The following is a 16,526-nucleotide window of genomic DNA, read 5'->3' as shown; positions in this document are numbered from 1 at the left end:
ATTTACACCTGTGGTTTCCCACTGTGACTGAATACGACCTGTGAGCTTGTTTGTCTTCACCACGAGCTTCTGAATGTGATGTTCATCTAAACTGAACACATGGCCCATAAATTATCCAGGTCTCTCGCAAAGTTTATTGCACATACAGACATTTCTCCTTCTGATTTATTTGTCTTCATAGATGTTTGGATATATATAAGTAAAAGGCTTTTGTTTTCTTCGTGGGGTTACTTTTGAAAAAGTATTTGAAGAGTCGGTTCCCAATAAATCATGTGTATGAGGTATTGTTTTATATTTTTTATTAGTTTTTGCATATTATTAGTCTATCAGTGCAAAATCTCATATACACTATTCTCAGTTAATATAAGCTATTCATTCAGCCTACCACCTCCAGAGTCTCAAGTTCTGTAGCTTAAATAAACATAAATGAATAAATCTACATACCTTCAGAGTATTATGGTATAATGCTGATTGTAATGAATCATTATACAAACAAAACATGTCTGCTGTATTATGAAAATGAATCAAATAGTGTGAATGTCATTCAGGCTAAACTGTACCTGAGCATCACATCTCTGCATCTGTTACGGGGAACTTATAAAGTATATCATAAATTAATTAATTACATAGTTGCATGCACATGTACCATGCATAAGACACTCAGGTTTCAACTAATTAACTGTGCAATAATCTGTGCGTGCAAATTTAATATAATGCATCTGCAACAATTTCATTCTGTATACTGTCATTTGCTGATGACAAAAGTATTGGGACACACCTCTTAGTTATCGAATTCAGGTGTTTCATTCAGACTTTGCCATTGGTTGGACTAGGCCCCTTAGTTCCAGTGAAGGAAAAACTTAATGCTTCAGCTTACCAAGACATTTTGTACAATTCTATGCTTCCATCTTTGTGGGAACAGTTTGGGGAAGGCCCTTCTCTGTTCCAGCATGACTCTGCCCTAGTGCACAAAGCAAGGTCCATAAAGGCCTTGTGGAAGAACTTGACTGGCCCGCAGAGACCTCAACCACATCCAACAACTTTGGGATGAACTATGAGACTGCGAGCCAGGCCCCCCTGTCCAACATCAGTGTCTCTTCCCAGAAGAGCAGAAGCTGTTGTACCTTGTAAGGAGGGGGAACTCCATATTTATTATTATGGATATATAATAGGATGTCGTAAAAACTCCTGTGTATATGCTCCAATACCTATTTTTATTGTTCACTCAGTGGGATTTGTACAATTTGACAGTCATACCAATGTTATATAGCCATAAACTGTAGCAGCAGCAGCAGCAGCGCGTGAGGGCAGCGCCACTGCTCACTTCCTGGAATACAGTGGTTACCATAGAGACGCTGGTCGCGCTCAGAAATCCTAATCTGTGGAGGAAAGTTTCAACACTTCACTTCAACACTTCACTTCAGCGTAAGTCATCGCGTACAAAGAGTTAAGTGATGCGAAGAGTTTGATTCGTTCGATTAAACTCTTCAAGAAGACAGCTCGTAACGTCCCATTCCGCCGGAACTCTTCACGCTCTGCAACCGGAGCTGAGGTGAGAACTCGAAAGGAAACATAACTTCAAGTAAAGTGTTATTCAAAGAAGAAAGGATAGATATTAATGATAAAACAAACTGCGTTGTTTCTATTAAACGTGTAATGGCGATGCCCATATGATTCAAAACAAAAGCCCGACTGTTCCTTAAACGGAATCATTTAATCAGTCTGGATATTATTTTGGGGTATATTTCACATTCATATTGTCTTTTATTTATTTATTTTCTGCATGTATGTTCTCAGTGTAGCTTCGTTGTGATGGTGGACACCGTCAGTGTAGGTCTATTAACTTAAAATCAGTATAACGTATAGGCGAACCCACAGAAGACGTTGCTCAAACAAAAAACTAATTTCTCCCTATAGACCCCAGAGTACAGTTGTATGTGTGTGTGTGTGTGTGTGCGTGTGTGCTTGTGTAGGCACGCTGTAATCACCTCAACTCAGCGTGTGCACACAAACGAGTGGGGACGATAATAGTAAGTTTTTGCGGCTGACGTGTATTAAGAATGTATACTTATATAACTGTGATATTCAGTGTATTTTCCTTCCCCTGTGTTAGTTCTTGTCATCAAGACATTAAGAACGGTGTGGGTCTGGGTTCTAATGAATTTAAGGTAAGACATTTTGCTAACCTTGTTTTACAACCTTGTGACGTACTGGATGTCTGTTTTATAGGACTCTCACCAGGCATGTTATTGACTGTCACAGTTTTTTCCCTCATTAAAGTTTTGTGTAGATCAATTTATTGGGTAACAGATTCAATATTTGTGAGCTATTGCCCCCCCCCCCCCCCCCCCAAAAAAAAAAAAATCAGAGACTCTCCTTAACATCCTCATCAAGATTCAAGATTCAAGTTGAAATGTGCTCCTCTTTGGTTCTCCTTTTTGCTGTCCTCACTGTTATAACTTCCTGCTGTAGTGCATAAAGGTGTCTCACTGTGTGAGCTAAATCCCAGCTATGATGACATTCTTTAATAATGTTTCCTTCTTAATTATTGCTTCAGATTTACTAAGGGAACTGTCCATGACTTTTGCATAAGTGCGGAATCCACAATGGTATAGTCTCACCAACCAAATTTTGCCAACTTCATTGTTCGGTTTATTTTATAACCGACATCAAGGTGTTTTACCACCATCTGTGTCTTCACTGTGTCTTCATCTTCTCAGTCTTCTTTATGCTATATCACGATTTGTATTTGAATGCATGTGAAATCACTTTTGGAACTTTTAATTCGTCTTTTTTAGTTTATTGTTTGGATCTCCTGGCACTGTTGCATTGGTTTGCCTTTGATGTTGAACCTATGTTTGAATCTCTTACCTTTCATTATTGAGATGTTGTAGGTTATTGTTAGGTAGACTATGGTTGATTTGCATGCTTAAGCTTAGAAACTCTGTTGGGGTGCTACCATAACAACTCCTGTGTCTGCTCTTCAAGTTGAGGTGGGTTAGATGCCTTTGCACTGTGGTGGAGACAGTTGCTGATGAATTACTGGGCAAAGCTTCAGGGGCCTTCTGAAGAAAGACATCCACCTAAAAAGGTACTTCTTCCATGTTTCTAGAATGAAGGGGCCAAGGTAGAGTGTTTTGCATGGAGCAGGATAGCTAAACACAGTTAAGTTTGATTCGGTTTATTTCTGGTTGGCAACCAATGTAAGAAAAGCCAGAATAGCCAGAAAGGTTATACCCCTACTACAGCGTTGTCAGTAACACCAATCGCGTTGTTCCCCTCAGTGTCCACTGACTTCTTTTGTGGATGATAGATTGCAAAACAACATACGAAATATTGATGGATAGAAAAGTCACAAATCAGGAAGGTTGTTTTGTGTAAAGATTTGTGGTCATGTCCTTAAAAGTAATTTTCATCTTACAGTATTTAGAATCAGAATAAGAATCAGATCCAGAAAGTATTTATTGCCAAGTAGGTTTACACCTACCAGGAATTTGCTCTGGTAATTGGTGCATACAATGAACATAGAAACATAAAAACACAATAAATACAACACACATAAGAAAGCAATACAAAAAACAGTATATATTTACTCACTATTTCAAATATTTACACAAAGTAACATTTATTTAGACATTAACATATCTAAATAAAAATATATAAAAGATAAAAGATATAAAAAGTTAAGGAAAAAGTGAAATGCAAAATGCAAAACAGTGTCAAATTGCAATGTGCAATGTAATGCGGTATAATATAATATAATATAATGTGTTAATTTAACACATCCTTGAGGTGAGATATATGAAACCCTGTATAAATTTCATGATTATTGTAACTTATTTGGATACTGGCACACAGAGGAATAAATTGAAATGATGGGGTGGATTTATTGGCTCAGCAAGCACTTAAGAATGTCAATATAACTGGGATGTAGCTCACACAGGGAGAGACTTTTATGCTGTACAGCGGGATTGGAAGTGAGCACAGTGAGGACAGCAAAATGGAGCACCAAAGAGGAGATCCAACAGGAATATGCAATAACTGTCAAATTGAGGAGTCAGTTGACCATGTAATGCTTTACAGAGAAGCCAAAGACTCCCTCATTAACCGGAAGAAGACTCTAGAACCAGACTCAACGTGGGTGGCCATCTGCCTCGACCGGTTGGGGTGAGCAGAGAAAAATGGGGAGGAGAGGAAAGGTGGGAGTAAAAGAGGGGAGAGAGAGAGAGAGAGATAGACCAGAAACACTTGTCATCAGGTATATGCTCTGACTAGTTATAATTAAAACAATTACAGTGTAAAGATGCTATTGGTTATTAATGGTAGCAGTAACAATTCATACAATAATTAATTATAGTAAGTATTATTGCTAATATTAATAATAACAACAACAACAACAGCAACAACCCTCATGGTTGAATGCACTTATTGTTAGTTGCTAAAAAGCGTCAGCTAAATGAATGTAATGTAACATGTAAATAAATGAATGTGGGGGCAGAGAGTTCCCCCAGCAGTCTAGACCTATAGCAGCATCACTAAGGGATGGTTCAGGACTCACCTGATCCAGAAATAACTACAGGCTTTATAAAAAAGGGACATTTTACATTTAACCTTAAATGTAGAGATGGTGTCTGACTCCCATTCCCACTCCAAAAAGTAGGCTACCACCCACCACTATACCGAACAAAGAAGAATCGATCAAATATCAAATATAAACCGTTCAGTAGAGGAAGCAGATCCAGTAGATGGTGGTAAAGCCTCTTTATGTTGGTGGCCACCTGCCATAAACTGAACATTAGAAGAAGGATGAGGTTATTTTACCATGTTAAAACTCTTCAGAATCACTTATGTCTATATACTGCATCTATTATATTTACATTTAACACCCTATTCCATCATTGAAGAAAAATTAAATCCGGTTGAACATATTCCATATTCCAGACCCTTGTAAACTCACCCCAATAATAGCGCTTCAAATGTATAAATCTTTGTCAATATCTTAAATTAAAGAAGGGTCATATGAAATGTAGTTGTTGGCTGTTGATGTGAAAGTGTTTCAGGTCTTTTTAAGGAGAAATGGTAGCTGCTTAGTTATGAAGCTTTGTTTTTTCCTTTTACAGTGTTTCTAATATAAAATACCGCAATGGAGTCAGATCTCATGGCCAACACGTCGGCGACAGATCTTTGCAGTTCACAGCCAAACTGTGAAAAAGTTTCAGTTAAAGGCCAGGAAGGTTTGTCATCCACGGAGCAGAGCACAAGTTCAAGTGAGGATATCACATTACAAAGAGATGACGGCTCCTATTACACCAAATGGACAGTTTTCATTGCCCTTGCTGTTCCAAAAGGTGAGTTTGTCGCACAGAGCATCTGAAACATTAACACTAGCTCAAGTGCTCAAATTGCTCAATGTGCTCTCATTTTATACGTAGTCTGCTGAAATGTGCTGCAAATCAACACAACAGTCTACTGTGACAATTAACAAATGTATTTCTTCCTTTGTTTCAGCTAAAGCTCCTAAAAAAAACAAAAAATTCACGTCTGCCTTTGGGGTGAAAGGCCACAAAGCTCAGAGCTGCTATCATATTGAATACAATCTGTTGCCAGGGGACACAGAGATGACCAAAGTGGACCTACTAGTGTTTGGTCCAGGAGCAAAACTGTTCCAAGATGATGAGACCAAGGTAACCATGACCTGGTGCATGTGTCTGTGTTTTTCTGTATGTGTGTCCTTAATGAGGAATTCATCATCATCCTGAATGTACAACAATGAAGCAGCCACATCGACTATAGTTACAGTAAATTACCTAATATAGCACAGGAATTATTCCTGTAATGTCCTCTGGTAGCAAACACACTTGACGTGCTACATCCCACTGCTGAATAACATTGAAAAAAATACCTTACCAAAAAGTAAATGTATGAATTTTGTTACAGATTCTGAGAACGTGGTATGAAGGAGATCGGATATGGGTCGGTTGGAGCCACAGTTTCAATATCAGAGTCAACAGGGACATGTTGATCAGTCTACTCCCTCATAAGATCCATCTGAAGATATGGAACGCTAAGTACAGCCTGTCCAGCTTTCAGGCCCGCGCTGATAGACTGAAAACCTTTAGACTGCCAAACTATTGGCCTGAGGATTCAATTTACTCATGTAAAGTTTCAACTCAAACCTTAATTGTATATTGTGTTCTTTTACATTTTTTAAAATCTATGTTGTATTCTACTTCCTAAGATGACATCAAGACCATGGTAACCAGGCTGACAGCAAAGATAGGGTTGGATGCCAATTTGGATGTGGGCTCAGAAAAAGGTAAATTAACTTTTTTCACCTTTTAAGTCAGAATCAATCGCTTTCACCATGATATTTTTTTTAACCCCTTTGAACAGACACGAACTCGGCTCTACAGGCGACAACAAGTTTTCAAAAACACAATGCTGACGCTTTTGACCTTGGGAAGATGGGAAATATAGGAACCATCTCACTTGAAGTCAGTCCCATTCGGTTACTGGCAGGTGAGCCAACATTTATTCACAAAAAAAAATTAAAGCAGTGATTTCCAAACTCTTAGGTGTCCAAGCCCTTACAGCAGGGGTTTTCAACCAGGGGTCTGCGGTGGCATTGCAGGGGGTCCACGAAATTTGCTTTGATATTTCAACACATTTCCATATTACTCTTGAATATCCTGAAAAAAATTTAAAATACGACAAATAGGTCTAAAATAATATAAAGGTGATGAGGAGAACCTTGAAACTGGCTTGGGGCTAGAAACTGCAAGTAGTTTTCCCCTGTGCATGTTTTTGTTAAATGTAGATGTAGAAGAGCGGTTGAGCTAGGTAGAAAAACTCTCAGGAGGTCTTGCAGATGCAGTTTGTATGCTGGGATTTTTTATTTTCCCAAAAAGAAGGCCCAAAAGGGCAGAATTAATAATGAAAATATTAAATAAAACAAAAGAGCGAAAAACAAATACTTTGTGATAAGAAAAATAAATTGGCATAATAGCCAAAACAATTAATTGCAATAACAGTAACCTTTACCACGTTCGCTGGTTGAGAAACAATTTCTTAGGAGAGCTCTAGACACACACACACAGCAGTACTACTCACACAGTAGGTGGGATTTGCTGCTGGTGATCATGAGGTTAAACTTAAGTAGGCCTCAATTGTTTGTGTTATTGTATGATTATCATTTGTTACATATTCTGCATTACTTTGTCATCTTCCCTCTTCAGTTGTAGCCCAAGTTTATGTTGATTGTTATTGATCACCGGTACTTTAACGTTCTCTCAACATGTCAGCTACATGCCTGTACATTTAAGTCAGGAACCTTATATATTGACGTACATATGGTTCTGAGATGCAGTACAACTACAAATTAAATTTGAATTTTGTTTTCAATTCTTAAGCACTGAAAATCAACAGTTTTTTGTTTTTTACACATTTTTGTAGATTTGTTTGAGGTTTTTAAATAAAACCAACATGGAAAATCTAATTTGAAAACTTCCTTCTATCCACTTGCATGCACGCACACACACACACACACACACACGTAACCTTGCAAGCAAAATTATAAACTATAGGAAGCAAGTGTGTAAAAAGTACACCTTCTAAGAATATCAGTGCCTTCTTCCAAGGAGATCAATCAAAACATTTGTTATTGATATTGAAAACTGGTATTTTAGTCTGGCCAAGGTAGAGAACCATGCTCTGTAATGACCCCACTGTGAACAATGCTAAAAAAGACTAAGTCTTGAATTTTCAGGTGCTGTTTCCTTTATAGTTGTTTTTTTTCTCTCTGTACCAGGTGAGACCTCAGTGACTGAACGCTTCAAAGTTTACTCATCTGGGGTATATGAGGTCATATGCGACATCTGCCTGGAAAGATCTCTTTTATCCAACCAACTAATAGCTGAACTTAATCCACTGGTCATCAGCATTTTGTCAGCCACCTCAATGCCTTCGTCCCCGGTCCCTCTCCATGTCCTACAGGTGGGATTTGCATTGAATTTCAGGTTTATTCAATTTATCTAACAATGATTTATGACTTACACTTTACATTTTTGTCAAATGTATTTATTTTTCATTCACTATTTAGCTTTTCTGATTAGATACAATTTGCTTTGAAATCTTAAATAATGAGTACAGTGCTTTAATATAAGACAATATGTGGTTTATTCCTTCTATTAGGAAAAGTGCATGCCTGTCTATTGCCAGTACAAGTTCCATAACTCGAGCATGCACAGAACAAACTATTACGAGCATGCTACCAACATCTACTTTAGAGATGTGAATGTGATCCTGACTGGCTCGATGAATCCACAAGAGGTCCAAGACTTTTTGGATACTCCGTCTCTGCAGATAGAGGTTCACGATCGTGACAGGAAGGCTGAGGAAAGACAAAAAACTCAATCACTGTGTGACACAAGGTCAGATGATGACATGCAGAGCAATGCATCGATATTTGATCCTATAATGAACACCTATGGTATCGCAAACCTAAACCTGTCTGAGTTGCTACTTGGACAGAAAAGTCTGAAGGTGGACTTACCAATCAAATGTGGCCCTCAGCCTCAAAAGCTGGACAGACAGAGACATGGATGGAACAACATGATGACAGATACAGCTGGCAGCAGGGATCCCATGCCACAGCCTCCATACTATGATTTAGATTCTCAACTCAAGGTCAAAGTTGAGATGGCTTTCCCACTGACGACAGATGATGGCAGGGAGTTCTACAATGGTCCATTTGGCCGTATTGTCTACCTCATTGATTACAACAACTTCTCAGTTATTACCAAGCTGAGATCAGAGATCCTCAGAATCAATGCATCAGCCTTGCAGCTGGACTCACCCTCATTGGACAGTAGAGAGAGAGCTCTATCAAATAAGGAAGGTCCAATGAATTCCAAGCATGATGAGAGCATGGATCTGGATTTTGTTACAGGATTTCATGTGGAAGATAAGAGGAAACACATCTTTGTTCTTGAAGGGCTGAAACATAAAGCAGTGAGGAGACTTTGGGAGGCTGTTCCTATGAGGTAAGACCATGGACACTTTCTTGCCCTTGCAGCTTCTGTTAACAGCTTTCAGCTGTGCTGTCCATTAGCACTGACTTTTTGAATTTCAATCTGAGACATTCAGTTTGTGTGGTGTTTTGTAGGTTAAGTGGGACCAAGGCGGAACAGGTGATCGTCCTCTACAATTCAAACCTGGGTTTCTTCAACTGCATCTATGACTCATTAGATGTGAGTTTGAGTCCCATCCATCTACGTGATTCACTGCAGAGCATCATGAGACAACCTCTGATCTACATAAGGGGAAAGGTACCCCAACCCTGCTTCCAGGCTTTGTCAAGGTACTTATGAGAATATGATTACATTTGAGGGCCATGCCAGTGATTATTATACGGTGTTTACTACAATTCAAGAATAGTAAAAATAAGAAAAGCACTGTCAATTGTATTGGCCCCATGCAGAACAAGCTGTAGTATAGCATGCTATGATACCATACTATATTATACTCATTCCACTGTCTTTATCAGAGACAACTCAGCTAGTAATCCTTGCATCGAAATCATCATAATATACATAATACCCTTTGGCAGCTAAAACGGTGTCCTTTGAGCTCATGCATGTATCTATTTGCATTTGGAAGAACAGCATGTATATGTTTGCATAAAATGTATAATAAATTACATAACACAGTTATTTCAATATTATTTTTCCTAGGTTAAGCCAGCTGTGTCAAGCAAGGAAACTCAAAGATGCGGTGCAGTACGACCTCTTCCCCTCAGCTGACATGATTGTCAGCATGAGCAGGGAATATGGCACATCTGCTGCGCAGTGGGAGCAGAAAGCCATTGCAAACACCATGATGCACCTGCCCACTCACACGGTCAGCATGAAAAGACATGCGGCGCTCGACTCCCATAACACAGAATATATCAGATGGAAAAACAACAGGCAACAGACGTTGGCCGCGCACCTCAGGGACTACATCCAGGTTTGCAGGCCTTGGTAGAGTAAATAGAATACAATCTCATTCATCAACAGAGTTACTCAAGTGTTTCAATTTATTCCAGGAAAATATTAAAAATGTTCAAGACCAAAGTGAGCTGTTGCAGAAGCCAGAGGCTGCTGCATTAAGGTTGGATCAGGCTGCAACCGTGCCAGTACACAACTACAGCACCCAGACCTTGAATTCAAATGTACAAACCAGGGAGCTGCTCTGCAGAGAGATGGCTAAGGTATAGTAAGATGCAATCTACTGTACTGTTAAAAAAAATATTATTTACAGTGCATCAATATCTTGGTGTAAAACTTAGGTTTCATTTCACGTTTGTGTGTGTAGTCCCAGTTTTATTCAATTCGCCAAATCTACACAAACCTTGTAAAGTGGATATCATAACTGTCCTTTAAGGACCATAACAGTGTGTGTCACTACAAATCAAGTATAATTTAGAAGACAGTGAATTTCTTTGTAAACAGCTATGGACAGAAATATATTTGCTTACTGCTTGACATTCATATGCAGTTTAAGAAAAGAGTGAAGACATCACAGTCAGCGGATCTTTAAACTGAACAACACTGTAGGAATCAGCTGCTTATGTGTAATATGGAAGTAGTCAATGTGCCTGTAACACTTTGGGAATTACCCCCAGATTCTGTAGTTCCTTCAGCTTTACAGGAAAGCTTTTGCATTATTCAACTCTATATTTTGTGTCACAGCTTGCAAATGTATTGTTTGAGTGATTCTCATGACTAACTAGCTTAGCTGTGATTAACATAGCAGCTAAAGAGTCAACCTATTTGCCTGAAGAAAGACTAAAACAAAGCCAAAAGTCAGGGAGCCAGAAAAACTACTGCAAATAAGTGACAATGCTGATTTGTATCTGCTGGATGTGTAATTAGGCATCTAATTGATAAAAAAAGTTAGTTTTTACAAATTATTTAAACAAATTACAAAATATTTGTAGCTGGTTTAATTGTACCCATGTGGCCAAAATCAGATACTGCTGCTTTAAACTGCAATAGCAGACAATGATGATGCAACAAAAGTATGAATGAGGACAGGAGAGTCCACTTATACAGCACATGTTTGGGCCAGATGTAAATGGATGAAACACAGTGCTTCCCTGCATAATTTGCAAGTGAACAATAATTAGTATTAATAAGTGTTTTTTGTGTGACTGGGAATGGAGCTGCGTCAGCAATTTACACTTTGGACCAATTGCATGTCAGTCTCAGCTGTCAACCTTGAGATTTTCCCGATTTTTATAGCATCAAATAGGTAATTAAAACCCAAATTACCAGAAAACACATAAAGAAATCTACTAACATGTGTTTCTCTGGTGATGACTTCAGGTGCCGGGCCGAAGGTTCACCTACAGTCAAGAGTATATCAGTGCTACAGTGGAGCCTGGAGACACGGCTCCTATAAAGGACTCTGGCTCTACTGCCGCCTCTACAGCCTGGTTGACAAATCTGACCGGTGACAGGTCCAGGGTGCACCCCAGACACCCAGATGAGGCTCGAGTGGAAGAGCTGAGGAAGGTGAGGTCACTCTTCATCGTCCAGCAGTGTGGGGTTTCACAGGAACAGGAATGCTCGGTTTATTGACATTCCCATGAAATTCAGCAGAGAGATACAATTTCTTCACTGCTTACCTACTTGTCATTCTTTCTCTGTGACCAGTATGTTTAGGTAAGGATAGAATAGCGTGTAACACGACATGACTAACCACATTAGCTTCAGTTGTGCTGCCCTTGAAATAATTGATTGTCCCAGTGGCAGTAAAAATATAATTTTAAAAGAATTTGAAGCAACTGAATTATCTCAAGAGTTAAGTGACAGTGTGTGTTTTTAGTAGATTGTAAGTTGATAATACTGTCCACTGTGTTTCCAGCCGTGGAGAGAGAACATCCTTCATGCCAACACACTGAATCCAACACTTTCACGGGACAGATGGGCGTTGAGCCAGCACCATGAGGACTTCCAGCTCTACAGCAAACCTCCCGCAGTGGTGCCTCTAGAAACTTTTCATTGGGGTGGCAAGATGGGGCCACGGAAAATCTTGAGGTGGCACACCAAAACCAAAAAGCCATAACTGAATTTCAGGAATTGTATTATGCTGTTGTAGTATATAGGCTACCTCAAAACTATAGCAAAGAGTTAAGTAATCGCTAACTGATATACGTTAATTTCTTATGATACATTAAATGTTACTAATGATCTGATGTGCATGGACTAATAATGGAACAGTTAATATTTTTAGTTCCACAAAAATCCTTTTTTAATTTGTTATGTATCTGTATATGTGTTAGTTGATTCATTGTTTTTCAAATAGGCTTGTTGTCCTTTACCTAAAGAAATAATACATTTACAGTAGAGAGTAGAGTACATCTATTTTACGGAAAACAAAACATCAACTGGAAACCAGCCTACTAAAGTTTAAAAAACCACAATGACCTCCAATTATGTACAATAAAACTTTATTTGACTGTTGCTGCATAATTTTGTAAAGGAAAATAAGTTAGAGTATATACTGTATACACAATAAACAAATTTAAAATTAAACAAAAAAGCATTACCATGGCAAATGTACATTTATATCTCTTTGTAAATGTTAACTGTTTATCTCTTATTGCTATTGCCCACTGGCAGATGCAGACAGAAATACAGACGTACAGAATACTCATATCCCTGCTTCATCAGGCTACACTTTTATATAAGATTTATGGCCCTAGCCCTTCTCGCCTCTACACCTAACGTCAGTCATAGTATTTCTCAGGACAGTCTTGATTTACTTCGCTTAAGCTGGGGATCTCATATTCTAGATCCTCAGTGCTGCAGTTTTATTGTGAGGCAAATGGAAATACTATATCTTTCTCACAATATGTGGGACTGCAGGCATTCAAGGCCTGTATCCCTTGCATTATGTCTCAATATTCTCTATAAAATCTTCTCTTCACCTCAGAGATAAGAACCTGTCATAAACGACTCCTTCTCTGTGTTCACCCATCCTTCATCTATTGGCGTGCATATGAAACACCCTTCACACCTACAGCTTGGTGTGATCTGATGGCCTGGAGGTGCAGCACTTAAGTCGCATTGCTCGGCAAGGGTCACAGTATTGTCCCACATGTCATTAAACAGAGATCCCTCTGTATAACTGTCAAATGTTCCAAAAAGAGAGTCAGCAAGTGAGTTGTGGGGACTGTAAAATGTCTGACAGATATTTTGTGTCACCAAAAACGCTGTTAAATGTTGCAAGGAGGCCAACAAACTTGAGATCTATTTGGGTTAATTGACCTCTACAGCTCTGTCCCCATTTCTCTCTTCGGATATTTCTTTTAGTAGATGCATGATGGCTGGCAGTCTGTCCCTCACTGTCTTGCAAGCATTGGACCTATATGCCCACCATGTCTCTGTCAGCCTTTGTTACTCTCTCTGGGCCCTCGAAAACGTCTCCGTCTGTACCTCAAGCCATCTTTGGTGCACACATGACCCTGACACAAAGACATACCGTTTCTGCAAAAGAGAAGAAGCAATAGGCTTCAGGGATGCACACTAACCACACGTCAACTAATACTAGATTCAAGAAATACAGGGATTTCTGTAGTCAAGACCGTACTTTTACAGCATCAAGGCGCTGTACTGCTTCAAAGGTGAGGAAGCTTTCACATACTGATCCATTGTGTTAGTGTCGAATTACAAAGGACATCTGTTCCTTCTTGCTTATGTCTTTTGTCTAATCAACCTAATGTTGAAAGCCTCATTTAGTGGCTTCAGCCAGGCGATCAGTTATATTGTTTTGTGTAGCACGCCCAGGGTATGTTGCATTTACTCAACTTGGCAGTTTTCTTCTGACTATGGTATCATGCTTGGCTAGCTGTTCCATAATAGAGAGATGTCCTTTATTCTCAACTTCTGATTCTTTATGTGCTCTATGTGTAAGGTTCTGCATATATCTGTGAGGACAGCATTTCTCAAACAGTTTTAATGAACTCTCTAATTTCCCTCACTAATTGATCATATTCTTCATTCAAGGAGGCTGAGAGAGAGGATGTGTCTGCAGTTGACTTTTCATATTCTGTCCATGCTCACATAGCATTAGTATGTGCTTCAGATATGGCCCCCATCTTTGTAGGTTGCCTTTTTTACAGTAGGCAGAGTCTTTAGTCTTAGAGTATTACAGCCATGTATGTGTAGTACCACTGTTAAGAGAAGTACCATCTTCTGCCCCCTTTGATGCATTCAATGGAAGTACTTAAGTTGTGGCGGCTCGGGCTGCTCTTGACTGGGAGATATCTATGATGAAATAAAAGGAAAATCAGTTATTCTGATATTAATATACTAATATATATAGCCATTTTCTATTAAGTCTTTTCAAACTACCAATAAACATGACTCAGAAGGCTTCAAGCATTTAATCTATGTCATGAACTCAATGCAGACAGGCTATAACCAAATACTTATCCAGATAATGTTACTCTCTAGCCTAGCCATCCATTTCATTATAAGGGCCAAACAGTCATAGTTTCACCTGTTGGTCCAGGATCAGGTTGAACAGTTGCTTTTGCTGAGTCCTGCCTCGCTTCTGTGATCATTGTTGCCTCTTCCTGGTCGCCTGCTGTCTGGTGTCCTTCATTGTCACTGTACTCCGTTACTGATGCTGTCTGTGCCTGTGCATCCGTGTCATGCTCTTCTTCTGCGTCCTCCTCCTCCTCACCCTCTGCTGCTGCTTCCCTGTCGGCTCTGTCTCTCCTGTACTTCTTTTGTTCTTAAAATAAGAATTTGTGTCTGTGTGCTTTGTCTTCATTGTCTGCAAATTGACATAACGCAGCACAATGACTCAACATAGCCAGTAAGCTAACGCAATCGATAACGTAAGTTCCCTTTGTTCTGTGAATCTAAGGGGGAAATAGCATTATTGAGTCTTAGTTTACAGAATATACATATTAATGAGTTTTAACTCAAAAAACGCACGTCAAGCCAGCCGCCACAGTTTACTGAATACATCCACATGATACACATGAATTGTCTGTCGGAGTTCAGCAGGCAAGCAAGGAGAACTCTCATCAATGGGGAGGGAGATAAATGTATCCACTAGCAGCTGCCTCAATATAACAGAAAGTCATGAGCCACATGGTGGTACTTACTGCAGGCCACATGACAGACTCTGAAGCATGGCTGCCAAAAGTACCCGAGAATTACACTTCAAAAAAGTTATAACATTAAAATAAAGTGGCAAGAGGCTCATTTACTTCTAAGTTTAAGTCTTCAAGGTGCACCAGAGATTTAATTCTCTTACTTGTTTAAGTTATTTGCAGGTTGATGCAATAGATCCAGTGGATGATACTGTAGATCCCAGCAGGTTGTCAGACACAAATAAAAGGCAGCAAATGGAGCTAGTTAACGAAAACCACAACACAGCATTTAAAATAGAACGATTTTAATCATTCACAACAGAGTGCAACATCTTTATCATATTTTCCAGACTCGATTTTTCTTTTAGGCCTTTTCTGTTTCATGGAACTATTTGTCTTTGGTGGCGTGTCCCATCGGGCGAAGACAGGACAAATCCAATGCTTTTCTTTTAAACGCCATGATCAAAAACATTTATTTATGTAACAGCTGCTTATGGACACAAAATGAATCTTGATCAAGAGGAAGTTATGTCTGGTTTGATGTGATTTTTAACATTTGGGTATTTAGGTTTTCTCAGGTGGTTTGAATAATGGTTGCTAATCTAAAACTTATCTGTGATATGATAATTTAATACCAATAATAATATAATCACTGCCCCATCAGAAAACAGATTCAACACGATCCATTTCATGCAGTTAGGTAACAATCCTTTCCAAAGGAAGATGGTGAACTGAAAAGTATCAGCCAAGGAAAGATATTAACTGAGGCTAAAGCTTGGACAACTCACGACAGTTTATCTTAAGCTGTGACAAACTATGCTAAGAACTTGGCAGTCCCCATTGGATGCTGTTGGTGCTCATTGTAGATACAAACTGCTTGTGTGGAATTGTCTGTAGCTACTACCATGATGCACTGAATATTCCAGTTCACCGGCATCCAAGAGCGGATTTTTTCCTACAACAGTCTCGGCTGTAAACCTTTCAAAGGTTATATTGATATGTTTTGATTGAAGCTCCAGATGGTGGATATTTGAGAGAGTATCAGTCACAATCCCACACCACACTGGAGAAAACATTTCAACAGGCAGAATTATCGGTAAATAGTGTGCCCTGTTGTGTCTGGCCAACCTTCCACTGCAGTAAAATCATTCTCAGGCCTGTTGAGTTCATTAGTATTAAGAACTTTTAAGTATAAAATCCATGGATTTGCTGTTGCTCTGCAGGAGAGTCTTTTCAAGCAGCCAGAGCTCAGTGCAGCCGCTGGCTGAGTAAGCGGCGTCCTGGCACCAGCAGACCAGACAGCGTCCCTGTCCCAGAAGTCAAGTGTCACATGGTAGGAAAATTCAGAATAAACTGAAAGATGAGCCTAAGAAGT

General features: G+C 39.2%; 1 protein-coding gene across 1 annotated transcript; it reads left to right on the top strand.

Moving 5' to 3' along the window:
• The first annotated feature begins 3,968 nt into the window (after window positions 1-3,968).
• Window positions 3,969-12,545, top strand: cfap92 (cilia and flagella associated protein 92 (putative)). The gene is made up of 12 exons (XM_062411429.1): window positions 3,969-4,167; window positions 5,121-5,348; window positions 5,509-5,684; window positions 5,938-6,316; window positions 6,394-6,519; window positions 7,808-7,992; window positions 8,191-9,041; window positions 9,164-9,358; window positions 9,732-10,005; window positions 10,085-10,249; window positions 11,367-11,555; window positions 11,908-12,545. Exons 4-12 carry the CDS (start codon window positions 6,253-6,255, stop codon window positions 12,106-12,108), a joined length of 2,250 nt encoding a protein of 749 aa, XP_062267413.1. The 5' UTR covers window positions 3,969-4,167; window positions 5,121-5,348; window positions 5,509-5,684; window positions 5,938-6,252; the 3' UTR covers window positions 12,109-12,545.
• The last annotated feature ends 3,981 nt before the right edge of the window (window positions 12,546-16,526 follow it).

This window comes from Platichthys flesus, chromosome 2 (assembly GCF_949316205.1).
Source record: "Platichthys flesus chromosome 2, fPlaFle2.1, whole genome shotgun sequence".
NCBI classification, from domain to species: domain Eukaryota; kingdom Metazoa; phylum Chordata; class Actinopteri; order Pleuronectiformes; family Pleuronectidae; genus Platichthys; species Platichthys flesus.
Note: the sequence above shows the minus strand (reverse complement) of the source record. Positions and strands in the feature narration are given on the sequence as shown.

Coding starts and splice junctions, on each gene's coding strand:
- cfap92 (XM_062411429.1), top strand. CDS start 6,253: ATGGTAACCAGGCTGACAGCAAAGATAGGGTTGGATGCCAATTTGGAT. Junction 6,317..6,393: donor GGATGTGGGCTCAGAAAAAG/GTAAATTAACTT, acceptor CCCTTTGAACAG/ACACGAACTCGGCTCTACAG. Junction 6,520..7,807: donor TCCCATTCGGTTACTGGCAG/GTGAGCCAACAT, acceptor TCTCTGTACCAG/GTGAGACCTCAGTGACTGAA.